Source organism: Salvelinus alpinus, chromosome 25, assembly GCF_045679555.1.
Source record: "Salvelinus alpinus chromosome 25, SLU_Salpinus.1, whole genome shotgun sequence".
NCBI lineage: Eukaryota > Metazoa > Chordata > Actinopteri > Salmoniformes > Salmonidae > Salvelinus > Salvelinus alpinus.
In genome coordinates, this window is record NC_092110.1 from 31,351,340 (window position 1) to 31,379,196 (window position 27,857).

Sequence of the window (27,857 nt, forward strand, 5' to 3'; positions counted from 1 at the left end):
TGAGCTCCACCACTTTCCTTACCCACCTCACACATCTGCAGCTGGAAGAACCTCCTCTCCTTCTCCATCTCCTCTGCTATCTCCGACCCGCTGATCACAGTGCGGATCATGCCGTGCTGCCGCGCATGCTCCTTCTTCTCCTTCTCGATCTTAGTGCTAAAACAGGAAGTTACATCATTCGGGGGTCAAAGTGTGGCATTTCCAACCACGGAAACAAACACAAACGGACAGTACACCAAACAGGAAATATACAGAGGAGGGAAGGGGGAGCTGGGGGGGCCCATTCCATGCAACAGAGCATTATTTTCCATTTGCTAACTAGCTTAGCCTATTCCCCAATAAAAAGATGCAGCATTTGGCTCCTCCCATAAAGAAGCTTAGGGAGACTCAAGTGACGCCGGTTTTCCTTCAGGTTTGAGAGCATACGGCCTCTCACTCATGCGTTTTGTTATGGGTGTTAGGCCCTCATCACCGTAGTCCATCACTAAACCAACGTTAATGACTCGTTTTTGGCACCTCTGCCTGTAGTCAGTCAACAGGTTGGATCATTTGGAAGCATCAAGACACAGACACAACAAGGCCATTCCAAACGAATCAGAAACAAGAAACAAAATGAAAAACAGATCATATCAAAACAGACAGACAGAGAGGGGGGCATCAAGCTGATGGCAAAGTGGTGTGTGAATGCATGAGCCAGTGCTGTGGTCTGCTCCTGTAAGGCTGCGTAACCACAATGTTAATACAGCCGTAATGTACAAATTACCTCGACTAACCTGTACCCGCACATTGACTTCGTACCGGTACCCCCTGTATATAGCCTCATAATTGTTATTTTATTGTGTTACTTTAGTTTATGTAGTAAATATTTTAACACTATTTTCTTAAAACCGCAGTGTTGGTTAAGGGCTTGTAAGTAAGCATTTCACGTTAAGGTCTACACCTGTTGTATTTGGCGCATGTGACAAATACAATTTGATTTGATTAGGGCTGTGATGATACAGGTATCACAATATTTTTCCCATGGCAAAAAAAAACTAATATTAAGCAGATCAAACTCTTTGGTCCTTTAAAAACCTGCTGTGTAAAAAAGTCTGTCTATTTCAATCTGATTGGCCTTCAGGCCCGTCAATCACCCGCTGATGCCAACCAATCAGGGTGCTTGGATGCACTCCAGGACCCCGCTTCCTCACCCTATACAGAACCAATCAGTCGATATAAATCGACAACAATCATCAGAAATCAAACGACATGAATCAGACAGTGGGGCGCCGCCTGACCCACTAGTCGGTCAGAAGGTTCAAATTAACGTTTCATATCGTAATGTCCAAGTAGGCGGTAATGATCATTTTTATTGTGCTGTAACTGAAACTAGAAGAAGATCTTCTGATGTCCTTTCCCTTCGTCAAAGGTACGTAATGGATTTTTAAAGTATTTTTACCCCGGGATAGCCCGCTAAAATGTCTTGAGTGCAATTCGATCTACAGTACATCTACACAAAGATATGAAACGTTGATTTGAACCTTCTGACCAACTAGTGGGTCAGGTGGCGCCCCATTGTCTGATTCATGTCGCTTGATTTCTGATGATATCAGTCGATATAATCGACAACTTGGTTCTGTATAGGGTGGCTTCCTACAGATCGAGTAGTGTGTCCTTACATGCCATTGGGAGAAGAAGTGCTGGTGTCCATTGACAAACCAGAAGTACATAAACATCTTCAAATGAATGCAGCTGTGTCCGGTGTGTGTGTGTGGTAGTGAACAAGTTGCAGTAATGGGCCTCAAAATTCACATTCTAACCAGACAGCACTATAGAGGCAAGAACCAAACCAATCAGCATTAGGTATATATCGGGTGAGGGCATATCCGTCCAACAACTCAGAAGAGCTCCAGCTAGATGTTTTTTCACATTCCTAGTTCTCGCTGGATTTAAATGTTGTACGTAAAATAGTGTGCTATAGCTTTAAAAATAAATAAATGTGACTCTGGATGACAACATAATTATGTTTGTTTCCACCATTACGGCTGTTTTCCTAAAGAAGTTACATCCGCTTCGTGCTTTGATTCATTGCCGCGAAACTAACGAGTATCGCGATATTGGTATAGTGCCTAAATGTTTTTTTATTTTTTTATTTAACCTTTATTTAACCAGGTAAGCTAGTTGAGAACAAGTTCTCATTTACAACTGCGACCTGGCCAAGATAAAGCAAAGCAGTGCGACACAAACAACAACACAGAGTTACACATGGAATAAACAAGCGTACAGTCAATAACACAATAGAAAAAAAGAAAGTCTATATACAGTGTGTGCAAATGGCGTGAGGTAGGCAATAAATAGGCCATAGTAGCGAAGTAATTACAATTTAGCAGATTAACACTGGAGTGATAAATGAGCAGATGATGATGTACACGTAGAGCTACTGGTGTGCCAAAGAGCAAAAAAGTAAATAAAAACAATATGGGGATGAGGTGGGCTATTTACAGATGGACTATGTACAGCTGCAGCGATCGGTTAGCTGCTCAGATAGCTGATGTTTAAAGTTAGTGAGTGAAATATAAGTCTCCAACTTCAGCGATTTTTGCAATTCCTTCCAGTCACTGGCAGCAGAGAACTGGAAGGAAAGGCGGCCAAAGGAGGTGTTGGCTTTGGGGATGACCAGTGAGATATACCTGCTGGAGCGCGTGCTATGGGTGGGTGTTGTTATTGTGACCAGTGAGCTGAGATAAGGCGGATCTGTACCGAGCATAGACTTGTAGATGACCTGGAGCCAGAGGGTCTGGCGACGAATATGTAGTGAGGGCCAGCCGACTAGAGCATACAGGTCGCAGTGGTGGGTGGTATAAGGGGCTTTGGTAACAAAACGGATGGTACTGTGATAGACTTCATCCAGTTTGCTGAGTAGAGTATTGAAAACTATTTTGTAGATGACATCGCCAAAGTCGAGGATCGGTAGGATAGTCAGTTTTACTAGGGTAAGTTTGGCGGCATGAGTGAAGGAGGCTTTGTTGCGAAATAGAAAGCCAATTCTAGATTTGATTTTGGATTGGAGATGTTTAATATGAGTCTGGAAGGAGAGGTTCCAGTCTAGCCAGACACCTAGGTATTTGTAGTTGTCCACACATTCTAGGTCAGAACCGTCCAGGGTAGTGATGCTAGTCGGGCGGGCGGGTGCGGGCAGCGAACGGTTGAAAAGCATGCATTTGGTTTTACTAGCGTTTAATAGCAGTTGGAGGCCACAGAAGGAGTGTTGTATGGCAATGAAGCTCGTTTGGAGGTTAGTTAACACAGTGTCCAAAGGCGGGCCAGATGTATACAGAATGGTGTCGTCTGCGTAGAGGTGGATCAGGGAATCACCCGCAGCAAGAGCGACATCACTGATATATACAGAGAAAAGAGTCGGTCCGAGAATTGAACCCTGTGGTACCCCCATGGAGACTGCCAGAGGTCCGGACAACAGGCCCTCCGATTTGACACACTGAACTCTGTCTGCAAAGTAGTTGGTGAACCAAGCGAGGCAGTCATTTGAGAAACCAAGGCTATTGCGTCTGCCGATAAGAATACGGTGATTGACAGAGCCGAAAGCCTTGGCCAGGTCGATGAAGATGGCTGCACAGTACTGTTTTTTATCGATGGCGGTTATCGTTATCGTTTAGTACCTTGAGTGTTAATCTAACATCTACTGCTGTTCCAAAATACCTTAATCATGCAGTTACTCCTTCAGCATTGTGACTCGTGATGCCACACCAATTTGATTAATAAAGGCACGTAAAGAAGTCACAGTTCCTGCTGCTGCTCCACAAACATGTATCTGCCGCAGGCAAAGTCATCTGGGTTGTATTCAGCCATTTTGTGTGGCTTCCTTTTTTGGTCTGAAACTGTCATACGGAAACACTTCAAGATGAGACTTCTTTCATTAATAAAACCTATACAAAGCTAACACATTAATAGAGCCACATGTAGCGCAGTCGCCACAAGAGCCATGAAAGACGGTTGACACAGAGATAACAGATCAACTGGAACTCAAACTGTAGGGACAACAGCAGGGTGCTCGCAAACCAGTTTAACCATATACACTCGTACCCGTATACAGGTTGAAAATGATAGATTTGGGCACTGATAAACGACTAAATCGGAACCCAGTGGCTGTACAGTAACATGCTCTACATGAGGTCACAGCTCTGGCTCTGCACGTCTCAGCGCTGCATGGGTTTTGACTGACAGACGTTCTGAACACCTCGCACAACAAGCAGTTACCCCCATCCCTCATGCAGTTACCCCCATCACTCAGACAAATGTTTTGTCTGAGTGAGGGAAATGCTGTAAATTAAGAGGACTTTATGTATTTTGAAAGATGATATGTTAAGGATTCTAATAAATACAGCTTTGATGTCATATAAGCAAGCCAAACACCAGTGAATCAAAATGTGAACTTCATATTTTCTTATCATAAAACTCATGTCATATACAATGTCAACGTTTATGATCACTGTGTTTGAGGTACAGTTACAAGATGACATGGCATCATACCCTGGGTTGTTCTACAGAATGAGTCTGTTTGTCTATTTGGAAGAAAATTTGCAGCGGAACACACCTGAATGCACTCAGGACTCCTTTCTATGCACACCAAAAATATTATCAGTTTCCCTGAATTGCATTGTGAAAGCCTAACATTAATATCGTATTTTATAATTTAGCTAGTCATGTTGGCAATAGAACAGGCTTTCAAATGATGCTTTCTCTAATTCATATAAAGGCACAGCTAGGAGAGCTCAAAAAAAGCACCTTATAGTTGACTCTTCTTTGAATCATAAAAGTGCATTGAAATTACTTAGGAACTGTGCACACTTTGGAGAGTTGTGTGGCAACTTGGAGACATCAGGTAGTCCCTCGCACACAAACTCTTGTAATTGTTTGTCTTATGTTGCACCTACCCCATATTATCCAGGAGTAGTCTTATCATGTTACTGAATGTATCCAGAGTATTTTCTGATTTTGTTATCAACAACGTAATTAGCGGTTGTGTCCTCACCTTTGGTCTAATCATTTTCCCATAATCTGGAAACTGTTCCCTTTCAATTGCTACCATGGTTATGCATATGTTTTTTATTTGTCTTCTGTAAGAGACATTTAAATTTACCCCATCCTTATAGGACAATTCCCATGAGGGTAAAGGGTTAAGGCAGTCGGGGCCAGAGTAGAGTTTGAGGCAAAGAGTCTCATCGCTTGTGTCTGTGAAATATGAAAGGCGTTATAAATCCCAGACGAAGAGATTAGAGAAATTATGGAGATGTGAGAACCGATCGGATTGTGATCGGCAAACCTCAAAGAACATCAGAGCAGATGGGACAACGATGTTCTCGATCAAGCATAGTACTGCCCTCCATTGATAGCAGACTAGCAGAGAGGGGAGGGGGCATCAATGGAGGAATATAAAATGGGGTCAAAGACGTCAACATGGCATCCGGTTGAACTTTGAACTTGGTACAAAGTCAGTACTGTCTCGTCATCAGACTGGTGTTGGAGAAGAACATGTATTACCCTTTCAGTATAGAATGTCCTTAGCAGCTTGGAAAATATATCAGAGTGCTATAAAATGTCATATACCGCTGGCATGCAAAATCACAATGACGTCAGTGTGGATAGAGGGGTGTACAGAAGGGATGATTTGTTATTGAGGGTGTATTCATTAATTGATGACCACAAGGTGAGGTTGGTTGGGAAATTGTGATTATTACAAGCACAGACAAGGAACAACACAAATATCACATTGCATCTCATTCAACATATTGCCTATGCATTTGATGATCAAATTGGACTACACCGATGACAATTACTGTATACGGTCAAATGCATACTATTATGATAGCACCAATATCTAAAAGGTTATCAAAATGCTTGAACAGATTGCTACCATAGTATAAACTAATGGACCAAAAGACTATGGAATGACCATCTGATTGTCTTTCTACTCTACGCTAATAATGTGAATGGGCCAGAACCTAATTTCATATTGCTGCTAGTAAAATATTAAAATCCTTACACTTTCGTTTCGTAGTCTTTCCAGGCCTTATCAAAAGGCTTTTTCAGGTCCTGTGAAGAAAAAAGCAGAAAAGCAAAAAAAAAACAGGTGTCAACATTTGAACTTAAATTCAGAAACAGAATGTAGACTAATGATGATCAGATGAAGCAGATGCTAAACTACAGGACTGTTATGCTAGCACAGACCGGAAGAATCCCGGAACATATTCCAATGGCATTGAGGAGTACACCACATCAGTCACTAGCTGCATCAATAAGTGCATCGATGACGTCGTCCCCACAGTGACTGTACGTACATACTCAACCAGAAGCCATGGATTACAGGCAACATCCGCACTGAGCTAAAGGGTAGAGCTGCCACTTTCAAGGAGCGGGACTCTAACCCGGAAGATTATAAGAAATCCCGCTATGCCCTCCGACGAACCATCAAACAGGCAAAGTGTCAATACAGGACTAGGGTTGCAAAGAGTCGGAAACTTTCCGGTAAATTTCCAGAATTTTTCCAGAAAGTTTACCTGGGAAGTTAAGCCCTGGAATTTGGGGGATTTTGCTTAAATTCATCAATAAAGTTAGCTTATAACAGTGAACCTTTTTTTGTGGGATACACATAAGGCAATTCTAGGTCTTGTGGCATATTTTGGTTAAACAATCCACAATTCAATGGAATTGCAACCCTCTGCATGCAGTGCATTCTTCCATCGCATGTGCAGCTGATTCTCAAGATCTTGCACACTAATGAGATGCTTTTGAGCCCACACTACTACACTGTCTGAGCCAAGGACTACATGCTTTCTGGTAAGTTTTGATTACAATACTGGGTGGGGTGAATATATTTTATATGACATACATTATTTTTGGTTAACTAGTAAGTAGTAGCCTACAGCAAAGTGTGTTTAAATCATTTCTAACTTGTTACCAATTTCTGCTAGTTAGTTTTTGCTACCATGTGGGTTTTAGCTTGCTGGAGCCTGCTAACTGAGGAGTGTTAATGCATACATTTCCATACATGTTTCATTTTAAAACATTTATCTTACAAAAGGAGGAATTGTATTTGTTGTTTTTTTACTCATTTTATTTCTAATCCTTACAGGAAAATGCCACGGGCACTATCTGATGCATGGAGACATTTCACTACAGCTAATGTAGAAGGAAAAGCTGTGTACAATTGCAAATGCTGTGCCAAATCATATGTGAAGAATGCAACAAAGATGCAGAATCATCTGGCCAAGTGTATAAAGTTCCCTCAGCGCTCACAACAAGCAACCTCTGACAAAAGTCCCTTTATTTCTATTCGAGGTAAAAATGATGAATCAGATACCTTACCGATAGCAACAGCTCACGGTCCTCCTGGATTCAGAAGTGTTTTTGACTCAATGGAGGAACGTAGTCAGAGAAATGCTGATGAATGTCTTGTTCCAGCTGTGTATGCAACTGGTTCACCTCTGATGCTCACAGGCAATGTGTATTAGAAGAGATTTATGAATGTTCTTCGCCCAGCATACACCCCTCCAACCAGACATGCTTTATCTACTAATTTGCTGGATGCAGAGTTCAACAGAGTTCAAGTGAAGGTCAAGCAAATCATAGAGAAAACAGACTGTATTGCAATCATCTCTGATGGGTGGTCGAATATTCGTGGGCAAGGAAAAATGTACTACATAATTTCCACCCCTCAACCAATATTCTACAAGAGCACAGACACAAGGGACAACAGACACACCAGTCTCTACATCACAGATGAGCTGAAGGCAGTCAATGACCTTGGACCACAGAAGGTATTTGCACTGGTGACAGACAATGCTGCAAACATGAAGGTGGCTTGGTCTAAAGTGGAGGAGTCCTACCCTCACATCATACCCATTGGCTGTGCTGCTCATGCATTGAATCTGCTCCAAGGACATCATGGCACTGAAAGCAATGGATACACTCTACAAGAGAGCCAAGGAAATTGTGAGGTATGTGAAGGGTCATCAAGTTATAGCAGCAATCTACCTCACCAAGTAAAGTGAGAAGAATAAGAGCACCACATTGAAGCTGCCCAGCATCACCCGTTGGGGTGGTGTTGTCATGTTTGACAGTCTTCTGGAGGGGAAGAAGTCTCTCCAAGAAATGGCCATATCACAGTCTGCCGATATAGACAGCCTCATCAAGAGGATGTATTTTGAGAGAGAGAGAGTGGTAAGCAGCCTGAAACTGCTGAAACCTACAGCAGTAGCCATTGCACGGATTGAGGGAGACAATGCCATCCTGTCTGATGTTTAGACTCTGCTTGCAGATGTAAGAGAAGAAATTCGTACTGCCCTGCCCACGTCACTGTTGCTCCAAGCAGAGGAAACTGCAGTTCTGAAATACATCAAAAAGCGTGAAGACACGCCGCAGTGCACATGTTGGACCCCAAGAATCCTGGCAAGAGCATCCTGTCTGGTGCAGAGATCAACAAGGCCTATGGTGTCATCACTACCGTGTCTCGCCACCTTGGCCTGGATGAGGGCAAGGTTCTTGGCAGTCTGGCCAAGTACACTTTCAAGCAAGGGCTTTGGGATGGAGATGCAATATGGCAGTCGTGCCAACATATCTCATCAGCCACCTGGTGGAAGGGACTTTGTAGATCTGAGGCTCTTTCCCCTGTTGCCTCCATCATCCTCCAAATCTCACCAACATCAGCCACCTCAGAGCGCAACTGGTCCTTGTTTGGGAACACACACACACCAAAGCACACAACAGGCTGACCAATACAAGGGTTGAAAAATTGGTGGCCTTCCGGGCCAAATTGAGGCTTTTTGAGCCTGACAACGAGCCATCCTCAAAACGATTGGAAAGTGACAGTGAAGATGAGGCCTCAGAGTCTGATGTTCAAGAGGTGGACATTGAGGAGGTCCAGGGAGAAGACATGGAAGCCTGAGAGGAAGACAACCAAAGCTTTAGTTTGTAGACCATCATTTTACAGATGTAAGTTGAAAACGTTTTTGGGAAATGTGATGGATCATTGGGGATCATTCAATATTCCCCTTCTTTTGTTGTTCAGTGAAATCATTCTATGTGAAGTCAACTCATTTAATTAAAGTTCAATTCGTAACTAAATCGTTTTTTTTTTATTTCTATTGGAAGGATTTAATCATTTGCAATTATGTCTACTTATGATAAGGTAAAATGTTTATGTCTCCATATGATATGGTAAATATATTCAAATCAAAAAACATCTACATTTAAATGGTATTAATATTCACTTGCAAATATTTGCGTTAATTCCCATATATTCCCATGGAAAGTTCCCCCTCTGAATATTCCCCAAAATGTGCAACCCTATACAGGACTAAGATCGAATCATACTACACTGGCTCCAACGCTCGTCGGATGTGGCAGGGCTTGCAAACTATTACAGACTACAAAAGGGAAGCACAGCCAAGAGCTGCCCAGTGACACAAGCCTACCAGACGAGCTAAATGACTTCTATGCTTGCGTCAAGGTAAGTAACACTGAAACATGCATGAGCTGTACCGGAAGACTGTGTGATCACGCTCTCTGCAGCCGATGTAAGACCTTTAAACAGGTCAACATTCACAAGGCCGCAGGGCCAGACGGATTACCAGGACGTGTACTCTGAGCATGTGCTGACAAACTGGCAAGTGCCTTCACTGACATTTTCAACCTCTTCCTGTCCGAGTCTGTAATACCAACATGTTTTAAGCAGACCACCATAGTCCCTGTGCCCACTAAGGTAACCTGCCTAAATGACTACCGACCCATAGCACTCACGTCTGTAGCCATGAAATGGTTTGAAAGGCTGGCCATGGCTCACATCAACACCATTATCCCAGAAACCCTAGACCCACATTAATTTGCATACCACCCCAACAGATCCACACACCTGGACAAAAGGAACACCTATGTGAGAATGCTATTCATTGACTACAGCTCAGCGTTCAACACCATAGTGCCCTCAAAGCTCATCACTAAGCTAAGGACCCTGGGACTAAACACCTCCCTCTGCAACTGGATCCTGGACTTCCTGACAGGCCAACCCCAGGTGGTAAGGATAGGTAACAACACATCCGCCACGCTGATCCTTAACACTGGAGCCCCTCAAGGGTGTGTGCTAAGTCCCCTCCTGTACTCCATGTGCACTCATGACTGCACGGCCAGGCACAACTCCAACACCATCATTAAGTTTGCCGATGACAAAACAGTGGTAGGCCTAATCACCAACAACAACGAGACAGCATATAGGGAGAATGTCAGAGACCTGGCCGTGTGGTGCCAGGACAAGAACCTCTCCCTCAGCGTGATCAAGTCAAAGGAGATGATTGTGGAATACAGGAAAAGGAGGACAGCGCACGCCCCCATTCTCATCGACGGGGCTGTAGTGGAGCAGGTTGAGAGCTTCAAGTTCCTTGCTGTCCACATCACCAACAAACTAACATGGTCCAAGCTCACCAAGACAGTCGTGAAGAGAGCACGACAAAACCTATCCCCCTCAGGAGACTGAAAAGATTTGGCATGGGTCCTCAGATCCTCAAAAGGTTTTACAGCTGCATCATCGAGAGCATCCTGACTGGTTGCATCACTGCCTGGTATGGCAACTGCTCGGCCTCTGACCACAAGCACTACAGAGGGTAGTGCGTATGGCCCAGAACATCACTGGGGCCAAGCTTCCTGCCACCCAGGACCACTATACCAGGCAGTGTCAGAGGAAGGCCCCAAAAATTGTCAAAGACTCCAGCCACCCAAGTCCATAGACTGGTCTCTCTGTTACCACATGGCAAGCGGTACCAGAGCTCCAAGTCTAGGTCCAAGAAGCTTCTAAACAGATTCTACCCCCAAGCCATAAGACTACTGAACATCTAATCAAATGGCTACACAGGCTACTTGCATTGCCCCCTCCCCCTCCTTTACGCTGCTGCTACTTTCTGTTATTATCTATGCATAAGTCACCTTAATAACTCTACCCACATGTATATATTACCTCAATTACCTCGACTAACTGGTGCCCCCGCACATTGACTCTGTACCGGTACCCCCTGTATATAGCCTCGCTATTGTTATTTTACTGTTGCTCCTTAATTATTTGTTACTTTATTTCTTTTTTTTTGTATTTTTCTTAACTGCATTGTTGGTTAAGGGGTGGAAGTAAGAGTTTCACTGTAAGGTCTACACCTGTTGTATTCGGCACACGTGACAAATACAATTTGATCTGATCGATGAGGCAGATCTATATACCAGGATTTGTATACACAACTCCACCCACAACTGTAACATATCTGAAATATCATATTTACATAGTATTCAGACCCTTTATTCAGTACTTTGTTGAAGCACCTTTGGCAGAGATTACAGCCTCGAGTCTTCTTGGGTATGACAATAAAAGCTTGGCACGCCTGTATTTGGGGAGTTTCTCCCATTCTTCTCTGCAGAGCCTCTCAAGCTCTGTCAGGCTGGATGGGGAGCGTCACTGCACAGCTATTTCCAGGTCTCTCCAGAGATGTTCGATCGGGTTTAAGTCCAGGCTCTGACTGGGCAACTCAAGGACATTCAGAGACTTGTCACGAAGCCACTCCTGCGATGTCTGTGTTATCCATATTAAAGTTATTGGCAGTCCTTTCCACATTTACTTTTTCTTCACATTATAATCACAGCAATGGGGGGAAAACACCATTATCAAAAGTGATCACGAATGTGATTATGCATGTAATGCTTTTATTATAAAAGTGAATTTTTTATGGTGAAAATTATCTTCCCCAAGCTTGAAACTCACACGCTGCTTATGTATACCAGTTAGGCTCTACACCCCTTGTAAAGCAGGGTAATGTGCTTAATTTTAAGAAGTTATTTGGCCACTTTAGTTGTGATACAAACCTTATAAGAAACATATATGCCTATGGGCTAGGCTACATGAGGTGTACGACTATGATTCGAAAAAGTAATACAAAAAAACACCCAGTTTAAGGCAAGAAACAATATATAATTCACAAGTGATAAGCTAATAGTCACCCATCAGACTTTTCTCGATTTAATCTTGTCGTTACATATACTAAATAACGTGTGTGAAATGTGTTTTGATTTAGAATGGACCATTATCATGCACCAGTCTCGAAATAGGGGCGGGGGAAAAATACATGTCATCTCTCCACTTAAATAGTGAATGGAGGATGCTTTTCCTGTGGTTCATTTTCATGCCAGCCTGGCAGGCTATACTCCTGTTGTAAAGACAAGTAATGTGTCAAATATTTGCTTAATATTAGGAAAGTTGAGAAATAAATATAGTAGGCCTAGCCTAAAGAAAGTTGATGGGACCCTACATTTTTTAAAGAGTCCATCACTCTTTTCTCACACAATTTCATAGCCTATAGAAATGTTGCGCAACATGAGCTCATGGGCTCTCATGAAGTGTTTGATTCGATTTGATGTCAGAGGGATTAGAGGGACAATAGAGTGCTGAGTACCAGGCAGTTTGGTATCCTACTAATGACCATCAGCAGCATCAGAGCTTGGAGAAGCCTAAATACCGTTACTAAACAGTCATGTGGAATTTGACTGCCTTCATGACTTGTGACCGCCGGTGTGCCAGTAATACGGTCACCGCAACGGTCCTACTCATGATTAAATGTTTTAATATTTCTCTTAACCACAATCCTTGGATGTTTCTTTGGAACCTTGGTGTTCATGGTTATGGTGACAATATTATGGTCTGTCCAGCCCACTGGCATTGATCTGGCTTTTAAGCATTGCAATGGTATATTACAGAAGATCAGATCAATGCACGCGTCTGAATGGTGACCTGACTTAGTAGTATCATTAACCAATTGTTTCAAACCACAGCTCTCGGCATATGTCATTAATTTAGTTATATTTGAACTATTATGATCCTTCCAATTTATATTAAAATCACCTAAGATAATTACATCTCTGTTACTATCTGTGGCCTGCTCAAACGGAGTGCATAAGTAATCCAGATAGGACACCTTAGAGCTAGGAGGTCTATACACACATCCTACCAATATGGGTGCCTGGTGAAGCAGATGTACTTGAGCCCATAGTGCCTCTATTTGACATATATCGTCATCCCTCCTCTTAAAGGGTATATGATTCTGAATGTACAGTGCTACACTCCCACCATTCCTATTCCTGTCCCTTCTAAGTAGACTATATCCATGAATGTTAATTTGGCCATCATTAACAGATACATCCAAAAGAGTTTCGGTCAAAGCTAAAATATGAATATTGTTTATGTTGACCAAGTTAAAAACCTCAAGTATTTTGTTAGGAAGGCTAACCTTAGCTATACGCAGCCCTTTCCTTGTCAAGTGAAGATCGATAGAGCATGTATTTGTTATACTGTAGTTGAAGTTGTCATGACACACTACAACACACAAACTCAGATTTGAACATTGGATTAAAATAGCCAGGGAGTTACTCTAGAGTCCCGACCCTTTTTTTGTTTTCGCCTAAAATGACATACCCAAATCTAACTGCCTGTAACTCAGGACCTGAAGCAAGGATATGCATAACTCTTGATACCATTTGAAAGGAAACACTTTGAAGTTTGTGGAAATGTGAAATTAATGTAGGAGAATATAATACATAGGATCTGGTAAATTATTTTTTTGTTTTTTTGTTTTGTTTCATCATCTTTGAAATGCAAGAGAAAGTTTCAGATTGATCCAGTGAAGCATTGCAATACTGCACCGTATTTTGTATCAAGTCTGCCCAAATGTGCCGAATTGGTCAATTGATACATTTTCAAGTACATAACTATAGAGAATGGTAATACAATATGGTATGGTATGATATGGTAATACAACATTTAAGTTTACAAACTCCCAGGAATGTCATACATGATGGTGGATCATGAGCTTATACACATCTAGATGGCCGGGCGGGGAGGGTGTGGAGACAGCAGGGGTTCAAGCTGTAGAACCCAGTTCCTACATTTGAATATAAAAAAGTTTTTTTTAATCAAACAAAACTCTGCTACAAGAGTCCCGATACAGTTGCCTGTTCATGTAAAGTTTATCCATCACCAAGGAGACTCGTTGGTTCAGGCAACGCTTTTCTTTCATGATGGGATACTGTTTATTTTTCCTTTCATTGATCTCCGTGGGGAAGTGATCATTCATTCCAAAATCAGTGTTTCTGAGTTCTCTGCCCCTGCTCTTCGCCATTTCCTTTTGCTTAAAATGTTCAAAACATGCAATAATAGCCTGTGGCCTTTTTCCAGAGGCCTTACCCATTCTATGGACTCTGGAGAAAGGGACATTACGCACGACATCTGTGGGCACGACATAAAGTCTCAGACAGACAGTGTCCTTACAGTCTCTGCTGTTGTCATTCTCCGGTATCCCTGAAAAGATGATTGTCCCGCATTGATCGACACTGTACATCAAGCAAGGTTCTTTAAGTTGTTTGTTCTCCCTTTGCATTACCTCCACCTTGCCATGAAGAGTCCACAGTATCTTTCAGCACTATGTTCTCTTTCCTTAGATCATTAATCTGACATTGGCTGAATTTTAGACTGGCACATAATGCATTGTTGTCCTCTCGTAGTATATTCAAGACATAAAGTTTGGCAAGCCTTTCATTGATGATTTCAACAAGTCAACATCCATATCCGCAGAAGAAGCCAGATGTGGAGGTCCTGGGCTGGCGTGGTTACACGTGGTCTGCGGTTGTGAGGCCGGTTGGATGTACTGCCACATTCTCTAAAACAACGTTGGAGGCAACTTATGGTAGAGAAATTAACATTAAATTATTTGGTAACAGTTGTGGTGGACATTCCTGCAGTCAGCATGCCAATTGCACACTCCCTCAAAACTTGAGACATCTGTGGCATTGTGTTGTGTGACAAATCTGCACTTTTTAGAGTGGCCTTTTATTGTCCCCAGCACAAGGTGCACCTGTGTAATGATCATGCTGTTTAATCAGCTTCTTGATATGCCACACCTGTCAGGTGGATGGATTATCTTGGCAAAGAGTAAAATGCTCACTAACATGGATGTAAACAAATTTGTGCACAACATTTGAGAAAAAAATAAGCTTTTTGTGCATATGGAACATTTCTGGGATCTTTTATTTCAGCTCATGAAACATGGGACAAACACTTTACATGTTGCGTTTATATTTTTGTTCAGTATATTTCAGACTGACATGTCTTAATTTCATGTTCTTTTTTTAATTTTGGGATTGTGTGTGTATTGTTATTGTATCGTCAGACATTGCTGCACTGTGGGAGCTAGAAACATAAGCATTTTGCTGCACCTGCGATAACACCTGCAAAACGGTGTACGCGACCAATAAACTTAAAACGGTTTCAGTGGCTGCACCACTGAACAGCTAAACAGATTTCCCATCGTAATACGGTAGCGTTCAACAGCTGTTCGATCAAACGCTAGATTATGCAACCCTTTTCCAGCCTGCACCAATGAATAAACAGTGATTAGGGACAAACAAAAACAGACATTAACGTGTGAAATTGCCTGTGTAATTTTCTCTCCATACACTGCAGCGGTGGCCATAATTGCTGCTTCTGAGGCCGATGAAAATACTGTTAAACATGATGAGATGGATTAACTGATTGTACTGTTAATTTGTTTCATTATTGTGGATTTTCTGACTGCATCCTGATCACTAACTTCAGAGAGCACTGGTTGCTACAGTGATGATTTTCTAAATGTTATTGCTCCTTTCTGCTGAAACCTTAAAATGTAACAGTGTTTTCAAATCATTATTTCAGTGGCCGCCATAAAGGCATTTTTATAGTGTCATTAACTGGAATGAAAAAAGGAGGCGGTATAAAATGTGACGCATCCTGGAACAAAAGTGCATCTTTCTAAAGCTTTGTTACAATAAATGTACTACCGCATTATTACAATGAATCTGGAGCTATTTTGCCGTCGTATTAAACATATTGCCTGAATCTCATTTTTACAGCTCTAGGATGCATCCCAAATGGTACCCCCTGGTTTAATTTATTCTAGACTTCTTCACTACTGTCCTTATCTTAGTGAACATGGTCAATAGCCACCAGTGGCCTCTAAGGCTTCAAATGTGAAGTGTACTTTCCAGTGCTTCAGAATGGAATGGCTCCACTGTTGAGGAGGTGCAGTATCTGGTAGGCCTACATGCCTGTCCAGTGAATTGGAATGTGACCTGTAAGGGCATTTTCAAGACCTCAAACCTAAACATAAAAATGACAGATTTCAACCTCAACCTGTTCTTGCTGTGGTCAAGAGCACCTGTTAAAAACCCATGATTTATGATGCTACCACTCCCTAATCTGTTCTTGGTGAGGAATAAAGGTGAGATCATTCCTTCGGCAGAGGTGCTAGGAGCTAAAATGCTCAGTGATCATTCCGTATGGGCGGGTGGGTTTCACAACTCACTGGCCCACTATGGGGGGGATCATCTGGTGTCACGTCAGTCGGGACTCAGGATCTACCCACTGCTTGTGTGTGTGTGTGTGTGTGTGTGTGTGTGTGTGTGTGTGTGTGTGTGTGTGTGTGTGTGTGTGTGTGTGTGTGTGTGTGTTCATAGATACAAAGGATCAGAAAGTTTAGCATTGGAAGGGATGACGTCATCCCAGTGTCCAGTCCAGTCCGTAAATCCTCATGGTGTTTGGTGGCCTCAGCACTTTCCACCAGTCTGTTTATGTTCAGTGTTTGGAGTTGGAAGGTGGGTTAGGTGGAGCCCAGTCAGCAACAATAACCTATACACCAAGTAAGAGGGCATTAGCCAGCACTTTGCCACAGACAGACAGGGAGTGTATGCTGTGTCATCGTTAGTTGTGTCCTATTCCAGTTTGGACTAAGGAGATTTCAGTAGTACTTCACATACAGTGTATGACGTTCCAACTGAAGTACCTAACCAATATGAATCTTGGCTTACTTTAAGCTTTCTAGGGCTGTCTTTGACTCAGTAGAAGCAGACTGGACCCAGGCTAGTGTAGCCAGAAACACTGTAACCTTGAACACACACCCACACATATGCATGCAGGCACATAGGCCTACACACACACACATGCACGCAGGCAGGTAGGCATGCACGCATACACACATGAATGCATATACGCAAACACACACACTGAGCTCACAGCGCCGCAGGTCAGGAGTGTATGAGTCATTCACCGTCCATACGGAAGTAACATCAAAATTCCAAAGTGAAAGGAAACCGAAAACGCAGGGGTCCTAACCTCATAACCCCACAGAGCAGCATGTCAAATCCTCAACATCCTTTCCCTGTTGAGGTGGGAACAGCAGGAAGAAGAGATGAGTGGAGCGTAAAACAGCCTCAAATTAGTTTTGAACTAAATGGTTAGGGTGCGAAAGCCCTGTAATCTCAGCTCAATTACTGTCAGTCTCCCATAGGAACGGCTAAGTACCATCCCAGACCGCAGTCACTGAAAATATACGAGCCAATGTCAAGCTAATGTTGTCGACTCTACAAAGTGCTTTAACCGTCTCTACAAAGTGCATTAACCGTCTCTACAAAGTGCTTTAACTCAACCCCCAGCCATACTTACACAATGCATTTACTGAACAGTATTCATGTCTGTGACATACTCACAATGAACATAAGACTATTGAATCTGACATGGTCTCCTCTTGATGATATCCAGGTGATTTGGGAAATATAGCAATACAATCATGGGAGCAGGAAGGACAGGAGAGTCTGTTTTATGTTTGAGTCAGACTAGATGAAACCCCAAATAGGCTAGAGCGGTGTGTCTGGGATGGAGGGTCTCTCTCTCTCTCGCTCCCTACCCAACACTACTCAGGCTGGTCTAGAAGCCTTCCTCCTGATCTCCACAGGTACTTCCCCTGGGAGAGGAAAGGAGGAATAATGATGAAAAAGTGAGGGGGGATAGCGAACGGTACGCATTGCAAGCTGGGATGGAAAGTCTTCAATTGTCACTCTCTGTCTCTCACTCACACACACATACTTTCTCTCTCTCTCCCCTCCCTCAGTGGTAATGGATAGACAGGATAAATGAGTCAGAGCAGAGCACCATGACTAGCACCACATTAGCCCCATGTCAAGAGTGTAAGGAGAGTCCCCAGTCACCATGTCAAGAGTGTAAGGAGAGTCCCCAGTCACCATGTCAAGAGTGTAAGGAGAGTCACCAGTCACCATGTCAAGAATGTAAGGAGAGTCACCAGTCACCATGTCAAGAGTGTAAGGAGAGTCACCAGTCACCATGTCAAGAGTGTAAGGAGAGTCACCAGTGGGGTAGTGAGCAGATCTGCACCATTCTCCCTCTCTGTCAGTGTTCACAGTTCAGAGGCCTACCGCTTCACTCTCGGCAGTCAAGAGAGGCTCTGTACACAAGTCTGATGTAGCCTGTCGATGCCAAAGTTACAACGGAGAGAGAGAAAGACAGAGGGAGAGGGCAAGGGACAGAAACAAGAGTGTCCTCCAAGAAAGCAAGAGTCCTTGGAGAATATATGAGTGATGAGAAGCCATGGGGTAACTAGGGACTACTGTAGCTAGCTAGCGACTAGGAGAAAGAGAGCGAGAGAGAATGAAAGAGAGAGACAGAGAGAGACAGACAAAAAGAGAGAAAGATAGAGGGTCATTAGTGCTAGTACACATCAGACAGTGGCACTTATGACCCACATGGTTGTGGTGCAGAGGTCAGAGGTCAGAGCAGAAAGTAATGAGTGCTGATGGGATTAGAGGCCTGGCAGACTGGAGGGGTGTCTGGGCTAGGCTGGGCCTGGTAGACTGGAGGACTGGAGGGGTGTCTGGGCTGGGCTGTCTGGGGCCGGCCTCCCATTGATATAGACAGGATTCTGACTGCATTCCTGCAGTATGCTGTCTGCCCCATCACACGCTGGCTGGCTGACTGGTTTGTCTTGGAGCTAGTAGAATGAGTGTGCTGGTCCCAGACTTGACATGTGTGATGGAGTGTAGTTAATGTGTTGGCTAGTGCAAGAGTGGCACGCTGTTTATAGTTTCCACCCCCAACACACACACAGGAAATCATGGGGTCTGAGGTCACATTGTACCAGCAGGAAAACACTCAACTCATACAGCTTCTCTGTTCTCTACCAGGTACAAAACATTGCTAGTACCTAGTAATTACCATCACACACACAGAGTTGTGTGAGTTACCACAGTCCAGCAGGGTAATTGGAGAACCTTTACCTTCATACAAATCCCTAAAGATGTCTAATAACAAACACCACACAGTCCAACAGAAAAACACGGAGGATAGTGTCCAACAGAAAGACACGGAGGATAGTGTCCAATAGAAAGACACGGCGGATAGTGTCCGTGTCCAACAGAAAGACACGGCGGATAGTGTCCGTGTCCAACAGAAAGACACGGCGGATAGTGTCCGTGTCCAACAGAAAGACACGGAGGATAGTGTCCGTGTCCAACAGAAAGACACGGAGGATAGTGTCCGTGTCCAACAGAAAGACACGGCGGATAGTGTCCGTGTCCAACAGAAAGACACGGCGGATAGTGTCCGTGTCCAACAGAAAGACACGGCGGATAGTGTCCGTGTCCAACAGAAAGACACGGCGGATAGTGTCCGTGTCCAACAGAAAGACACGGCGGATAGTGTCCGTGTCCAACAGAAAGACACGGCGGATAGTGTCCGTGTCCAACAGAAAGACACGGCGGATAGTGTCCGTGTCCAACAGAAAGACACGGCGGATAGTGTCCGTGTCCAACAGAAAGACACGGCGGATAGTGTCCGTGTCCAACAGAAAGACACGGAGGATAGTGTCCGTGTCCAACAGAAAGACACGGCGGATAGTGTCCGTGTCCAACAGAAAGACACGGCGGATAGTGTCCGTGTCCAACAGAAAGACACGGCGGATAGTGTCCGTGTCCAACAGAAAGACACGGCGGATAGTGTCCGTGTCCAACAGAAAGACACGGAGGATAGTGTCCGTGTCCAACAGAAAGACACGGAGGATAGTGTCCAACAGAAAGACACGGAGGATAGTGTCCAACAGAAAGACACGGCGGATAGTGTGAGTGTCCAACAGAAAGACACGGCGGATAGTGTGAGTGTCCAACAGAAAGACACGGCGGATAGTGTGAGTGTCCAACAGAAAGACACGGCGGATAGTGTGAGTGTCCAACAGAAAGACACGGCGGATAGTGTGAGTGTCCAACAGAAAGACACGGCGGATAGTGTGAGTGTCCAACAGAAAGACACGGCGGATAGTGTGAGTGTCCAACAGAAAGACACGGCGGATAGTGTGAGTGTCCAACAGAAAGACACGGCGGATAGTGTGAGTGTCCAACAGAAAGACAGAGGATAGTGTGAGTGTCCAACAGAAAGACACGGAGGATAGTGTGAGTGTCTAACAGAAAGACACGGCGGATAGTGTGAGTGTCCAACAGAAAGACACGGAGGATAGTGTGAGTGTCCAACAGAAAGACATGTAGGATAGTGTGATTGTCCAACAGAAAGACATGGAGGATAGTGTGAGTGTCCAACAGAAAGACATGGAGGATAGTGTTCCTCACCCCTTTGACTCCTTTCAGGTCTCCTTTCAGCAGGCTGTCCAGAGGGAAGGTGATGATGTTGTTCATGTTCTGGAACTGAATGGACACAGTGGAGAGAAGCTTAGGTCAGAGAGGGTTTAACACAAGCATGGGTGAATAGAGATAACCAGAGCTGTTGCGTGCTGTTTAAATGTCCTCACCTTAGCTGGTTGTGTATTCTGTGTGTTTTCTGTTTGTGTATGTGTGTGTCGGTCTGTTTTCAATGTCCTTTTGTAAAGACATTACCTCTGTATACGGTACAACGGTGTGTTGAATTTCCTCTAAAGCTGACATCTACTGTGGAATTAAAGGGATATGCAGTGTTTTGGCAAGGGTGTGGTGGGGGGGGTGCACTGCTACTAGCATTAGCTCAATTACATGCCAGCTGTTCCCATAGGCTTCCAGTCATTGAGACAACAACTATCCATTTAAAAGCGCATCTCAGCAGAAATGTGTATATATCTATCTATCGATATATATATTTACACACACATACATAGAGTATCAGTCAAAGGTGTGGACACACCTACCTACTCATTCAAGGGTTTTTCTTTATTTTTACTATTTTCTACATTGTAGAATAATTGTGAGGACATCAAAACTATGAAATAACACATATGGAATCATGTAGTAAAACAAAAAGTTTTAAACAAATCAAAATATATTTTATATTTGAGATTCTTCAAAATAGCCACCCTTTGCCTTGACAGATTTGCACACTCTTAACATTCTCTCAACCAGCTTCATGACGTAGTCACCTGGAATGCATTTCAATTAACAAATCAAATTCAAATCAAATGTATTTATATAGCCCTTCTTACATCAGCTGATATATCAAAGTGCTGTACAGAAACCCAGCCTAAAACCCCAAATAGCAAGCAATGCAGGTGTAGAAGCACGGTGGCTAGGAAACAGATTTGTTAAAAGTTCATTTGTGGAATATCTTTCCTTCTTAATGCGTTTCAGCCAATCAGTTGGGTTCTGACAAGGTAAGGGTGGTATACAGAAGATAGCCTTATTTGGTAAAAGACCAAGTCCATATTATGGCAAATAAGCAAAGAGAAACAGTCCATCATTACTTTAAGACATGAAGGTCAGTCAATGCGGAAAATTTCAATAACTTTGAATTAGAGGTCGACCGATTAAATCGGCCGATTTCAAGTTTTCATAACAATCGAAATCGGTATTTTTGTACACCGATTTGACCGCAACTTTTTTTTACACCTTTATTTAACTAGGCAAGTCAGTTAAGAACACATTCTTATTTTCAATGACGGCCTAGGAATGGTGGGTTAACCTGTTTGGGCTGCAGGGGCAGTAGAGTAGCCTGGATAAAAGGTGCCCATTTCAAACGGCCTCGTACTCAATTCTTGCTCGTACAATATGCATATTATTATTACTATTGGATAGAAAACACTCTCTAGTTTCTAAAACCGTTTGAATTATATCTGTGAGTAAAACAGAACTCATTTTGCAGCAAACTTCCTGACAGGAAGTGGAAAATCTGAAATCGATGCTCTGTTCTAGGGCCTGCCTATAACTGTGCTTGATATTTATTAGTATACATGCACTTCATACGCCTTCCACTAGATGTCAACAGGCAGTGAGAGAAGAAATGGAGTGATTAACATGATCTGAGGTCGAATAAAAGCTCTTGGCATGACGTGACCCCAATTTCCTGTTTTCTGGAACGCGCGAGAAGGGACCTGGTATTGCCTTCTGTAAAGCTGTCGTTATAGACGACTAATATCTCCGGCTTTGATTTTATTTGATAAATGTGACAATATCATCGTAAAGTATGTTTTTTCAATATAGTTTTATTCGATTATTGAAATTTTTTCGGGACGTTAGGCGTGTTGCTTTGTCTGCGTTTGTTCACGAAGGAGAACTTCGCGCCACTTTGCTACCTTTCCGTGCTAATTGACTGGAGAAGAGGACATTCTAAAACCAAACAACGATTGTTCCCGACAAAGGACCCCTTGTACAACATTCTGATGGAAGATCATCAAAAGTAGGACCCATTTTATGATGCTATTTCATATATCTGTCGAACATGTGTACTAGTAGTTTGAGCCCAGATTTTGGGCACTCTCTCGCTATAACTAAGCTGGATGTCGTAATGAAGTTATTTTTAGAATTCTAACACGGCGATTGCATTAAGAACTAGTGTATCTATCATTTCCTATACAACATGTATTTTTTAGTAACGGCTAGCTAGTTAGCGGGGCGCACGCTAATAGCGTTTCAAACGTCACTCGCTCTGATACTTGGAGTAGTTGTTCCCCTTGCTCTGCATGGGTAACGATGCTTCGAGGGTGGCTGTTGTCGATGTGTTCCTGGTTCGAGCCCAGGTAGCGGTGAGGAGAGGGACGAAAGCTATACTGTTACACTGGCAATACTAAAGTGCCTATAAGAACATCCAATAGTCAAAGGTATATGAAATACAAATGGTATAGAAAGAAATAGTCCTATAAATCCTATAATAACTACAACCTAAAACTTCTAACCTGGGAATATTGAAGACTCATGTTAAAAGGAACCACCAGCTTTCATATATTCTCATGTTCTGAGCAAGGAACTTAAACGTTAGCTTTCTTACATGGCACATATTGCACTTTTACTTTCTTCTCCAACACTTTGTTTTTGCATTATTTAAACCAAAATGAACATGTTTCATTAATTTGCCTTTTAAAATGATAAACTTGGATTAGCTAACACAACGTGCCATTGGAACACAGGAATGATGGCTGCTGATAAGGGGCCTCTGTAGGCCTATGTAGATATTCCATAAAAAATCTGCCATTTCCAGCTACAATAGTCATTTACAACATTAACAATGTCTACACTGTATTTCTGATCAATTTGATGTTATTTTAACGGACAAAAAAAAGAAGCTTTTCTTTCAAAAACAAGGACATTTCTAAGTGACCCCAAACTTTTGAACGGTAGTGTATATATATATATATATATATATATATATATATATATATATATATATATATATATATATATATATATATATATATATATATATATATATATATATATATATAAAACAAATTACATATTTTTAGCAGCAGTGGGAACAATTTAGCAGCGGCAGGCCACCGCAACTAAATTAATATAGGGGAAACACTGCGTATGTGTGTCTGTGGAATTCCTACATGATGGCCTCAAAGACAATCATCCTGCTCTAACTGTTTATCCCCTGGGGTCAGAATGTAATCTGGAATGGGATAGATCAGTTTTCCATCACAGCTTCCAAAGTGCTACTTGGAGACCAAATATCTGCTGTATCCAATTTACTCAGTTCCTGCTTTGACTCCAATACAAATTCAAACAACCCTAAAGCTTTATTAGAAACACCTGACAGCCATTCTAGAGGATTTTGCCTCACAACAGGAACAACGTCAAATTACAGAGCTAATTCACTGTTGATTTAATCTGTTTTGTCTCAAGAACTGACCACATGGCTTGCCAGGTAGGAAATAGATTGCCATGTTGAGTCAGGATGGAATGGCTAATCTCCTGGCTTTGATTCCAGGCTGCCTGCACAATCAAATGTATTTATAAAGCCCTTCTTACATCAGCTGATGTCGCAAAGTGCTGTCCCGAAACCCAGCCTAAAACCCCAAACAGCATGCAATGCAGGTGTAGAAGCATGGTGGCTAGGAAAAACTCCCTAAGGAAGAAACCTACACTTATTTAATCCCAAATTCCTCAAGATAGTAGTCTTTTCATCAGTCAGAACAAATACTTAGTTTGAAGGTAAGCATTTCACTGTAAGGTCGACTACACCTGTTGTATTTGGTGCATGTGACAAATAAAATTAGATTTTAAGGTGCATAACAGAACAAAATCTCAGTCTTCATTCTCACCAGGTTTTTGAAGAGGGCGGTGAGCTCCTTGGTGAAGACAGAGAACTTCAGGAAGGCAGAGCCCAGGTCGGGGTCGTCCCTGTAGACACAGTTCTCCCCAAACTTCTCGAGGGCCTGGGTGTACTGCTCCTCATTCTCCACATGGGCTGACACACAGGAGAGAAAAGAACAAAGGATGACTACAGAGGACAAGGTGAGAGGGGACTAAGGAAAATGGAAAGAAGAAATTAATGGAAAGGTAAAATGTACAGACAAGGACTCCCTCTCCCTCTCCCTCTCCTGTAGTTAATTCAGCCATAAACTTTACAAGGCACTGAGGAGACATCTCAGAGTGAGTGTGAGTAGTAGAACAAACAAGTGTATCGCTCTCTAGCACACTATGCAGAGTGGCAGCACCATTCCAATGTGCCATTTAACAAATCACTCTGCCAGCATGTTATTCAGGTATGTACTTACACACAGTGTTCTCAGCAGAAGAAGACACACACACACTAACTTTCTGATCTTTACATGGCAAAAATCAAATCTCACCCCAATTCGCATACCGCCCCAACAGATCACGCAATCTTTATTGCACTCCACACTGCCCTTTCCCACATGGACAAAAGGAACACCTACGTGAGAATGCTATTCATTGACCACAGCTCAGCGTTCAACACCATAGTGCCCTCAAAGTTCATCACTAAGCTGAGGACCCTGGGACTACACACCTCCCTCTGCAACTGGATCCTGGACATCCAGACAGGCCGCTCTGAGGTGGGAAGGGTAGGCAACACATCAGCCACGCTGACCCTCAACACGGGGGTCCCTCAGGGGTGTGTGCTTAGTCCCCTCCTGTACTCCCTTTTCACTCACAACTGCATGGCCGTGCACGACCCCCACACCATCATTAAGTTTGCTGACGACAAGACTGTGGTAGGCCTGATCACCGATGTTGAGACCTGGCAGTGTGGTGCCAGAACAACAACAACCTCTCCTCTCAACGTCAGCAAGATAAAGGCGCTGGTCGTGGACTACAGGAAACGGAGAGCCGAGCACGCCCCCATTTACATAGACGGGCTGTAGTGAAATGGGTCGAGAGCGTCAAAAGATTCCGCCTCAGGAGATGGTATATTTGGCATGGGCCCTCAGATCGTCAAAAGTTGTACAGCTGCACTATTGAGAGCATCTTGACTGGCTGCATCACTGCTTGGTATGGCAACTGCTTGGCATCCGACCGCAAGGCATTATAGGGTAGTGCATACTGCCCAGTACATCACTGGGGCTGATCTAGCTGCCATCCAGGACCTCTACACCAGGCAGTGTTAGAGGAAGGCCCTAAAATACGCACTATACAAACACATACACATGGATTTTGTGTTGTAGATATGTGGTAGTGGAGTAGGGGCCTGTAGAATCAGATTCAGAAAACAGATATAAATACAGCTTATAGAACAACGGGGACTGGGAAGAGACACACACAGGTACAGACACACGCACACGATCAAAAATTATTGCATTTTTTTACCAATTTTTCTCCCCAATTTCGTGCTATCCAATTGGTATTTACAGTCTTGTCTCATCGCTGCAACTCCCGTACGGACTCGGGAGAGGCGAAGGTCGAGAGCCGTGGGTCCTCCGAAACACAACCCAACCAAGCCGCACTGCTTCTTGACACAATGCCCACTTAACCCGGAAGCCAGCCGCACCAATGTGTCGGAGGAAACACCGTACACCTGGTGACCACATCAGCGTGCACTGCTCCCGGTCCGCCACAGGAGTCTCTAGTGCACGATGAGACAAGGACATCCCTGCCGGTCAAACCCTCCCCTAACCCGGACGACGCTGGGCCAATTGTGCTCCACCCCAAGAATCTCCCGGACACGGCTGGCTGTGACAGATCCTGGACTCGAACCCAGGATCTCTAATGGCACAGCTAGCACTGTGATGCAGTGTCTTAGACCACTGCGCCACTCGGGAGGCCCCCAAGCCATAATACTGTTAAAAAGTCAACCACATAGCTACCTGGACTATCTGCACTGACCCTTTTCTACTAACTTTTTTGACTCATCACAAACACTGCTGCTACTGGTTATTATCTATCCTGTTACCTAGTCACTTTATTCCTAGTTCTACACTGACTCTACACAACATTAAGAACACATGCTCTTTCCATGTCATAGACTGACCAGGTGAATCCAGGTGAAAGCTCTGATCCCTTATTGATGTCACCTGTTAAATCTACTTCAATCAGTGTAGATGAAGGGGAGGAGACAGGTTAAAGATGGATTTTTAAGAGGGTGAATGGGCAAAATAAAAGATTTAAGTGCCTTTGAACGGGGTATGGAAAGTAGATGTCAGGCACACTGGTTTGAGTGTGTCAAGAACTGCAACGCTGCTGGGTTTCATGCTCAACAGTTTCCTGTGTGTATCAAGAATGGTTCGCCACCCGAAAGACATCCAGCCATCTTGACACATCTGTGGGAAGCATTGGAGTCAACATGGGCCAGCATCCCTGTGGAAGGCTTTCGACACATTGTAGTCCATGCCCTGAAGAATTGAGGCTGTTCTAAGTCCAAAATGGGGTGAAACACAATATTAGGAAGGTGTTCCTAATGTTTTGTACACACTTTCCACACAAAAATATGAGGACACCCTTTCAAATGAGTGGATTTGGCTATTTCAGCCACACCCGTTGCTAACAGGTATATAAAATCAAGCACACAGCCAAGCCCCCACAGCAATATTCCATCAAGTAGTGGAAAGCCTTCCCAGAAGAATGGAGGCTGTTATAGCAGCAAAGGGGGAGGACCAACTCAAAATTAATGCCCATGATTTTGGAATGAGATGTTCGATGAGCAGGTGTCCACATATATTTGGTCATGTAGTGTATCTACCTCAATTACCTCGCACTCAGTACTGGTACCCTGTCTATACAGCCAAGTTATCATTACTCACTGTATATTTATTAATAAGTGTTATTACTTTTCTATTATTTCACCATTTTCTTTCTCTCTGCTTTGTTGGGAAGTGACCGTCAGTAAGAATTTCCCTCTTCCTTTACACCTGTTGCTTACGAAGCATGTGACAAATAACATTTATTTATAATAATAAATAGCGGCCTTGGTTAGTGCACAGAGCAGTGTGTGGAATTCCATCCACTCCGATTCCCCCTATCTCCCCTCTCCAATGTTTCCCCTGCTCTCTGAAATTGTCTTTGGGATTGAAGAACACAATAGGACAGGAAGAGAGAGAGTTAGAGTAGTGTTGTCACACTGGAATGCCTCCAGAGCTGTGGCCATGTGGCAGGGGGAGGGGATGACCAGGGAACTGTGGTTACACTGTGCAGACAGAGTAACACAAACTCTCTCGTACAAAGAGGTTAAAGAGGAATTACTCATGAACGTTACCATTCATTAGACTGTGGGAGTGTTACAGGCTACATTTCCTGATTGCTATGATTAA

At 43.3% G+C, this 27,857-nt stretch overlaps 1 protein-coding gene across 7 annotated transcripts in view; it reads right to left on the reverse strand.

Annotated features, from left to right (window-relative positions):
- Positions 1-27,857, reverse strand: part of LOC139553808 (arf-GAP with SH3 domain, ANK repeat and PH domain-containing protein 2-like) — a 101,779-nt gene that overhangs the window by 26,486 nt on the left and 47,436 nt on the right. For all 7 annotated transcript variants that reach the window (XM_071366502.1, XM_071366506.1, XM_071366504.1 and 4 more), the window contains exons 3-6: positions 24,414-24,559; positions 20,518-20,592; positions 6,041-6,090; positions 27-156 (exon numbers count right to left, since the gene is read on the reverse strand). In XM_071366502.1, the coding sequence (XP_071222603.1) occupies positions 27-156; positions 6,041-6,090; positions 20,518-20,592; positions 24,414-24,559 (401 nt within the window). The remainder of the gene's footprint in view (positions 1-26; positions 157-6,040; positions 6,091-20,517; positions 20,593-24,413; positions 24,560-27,857) is intronic.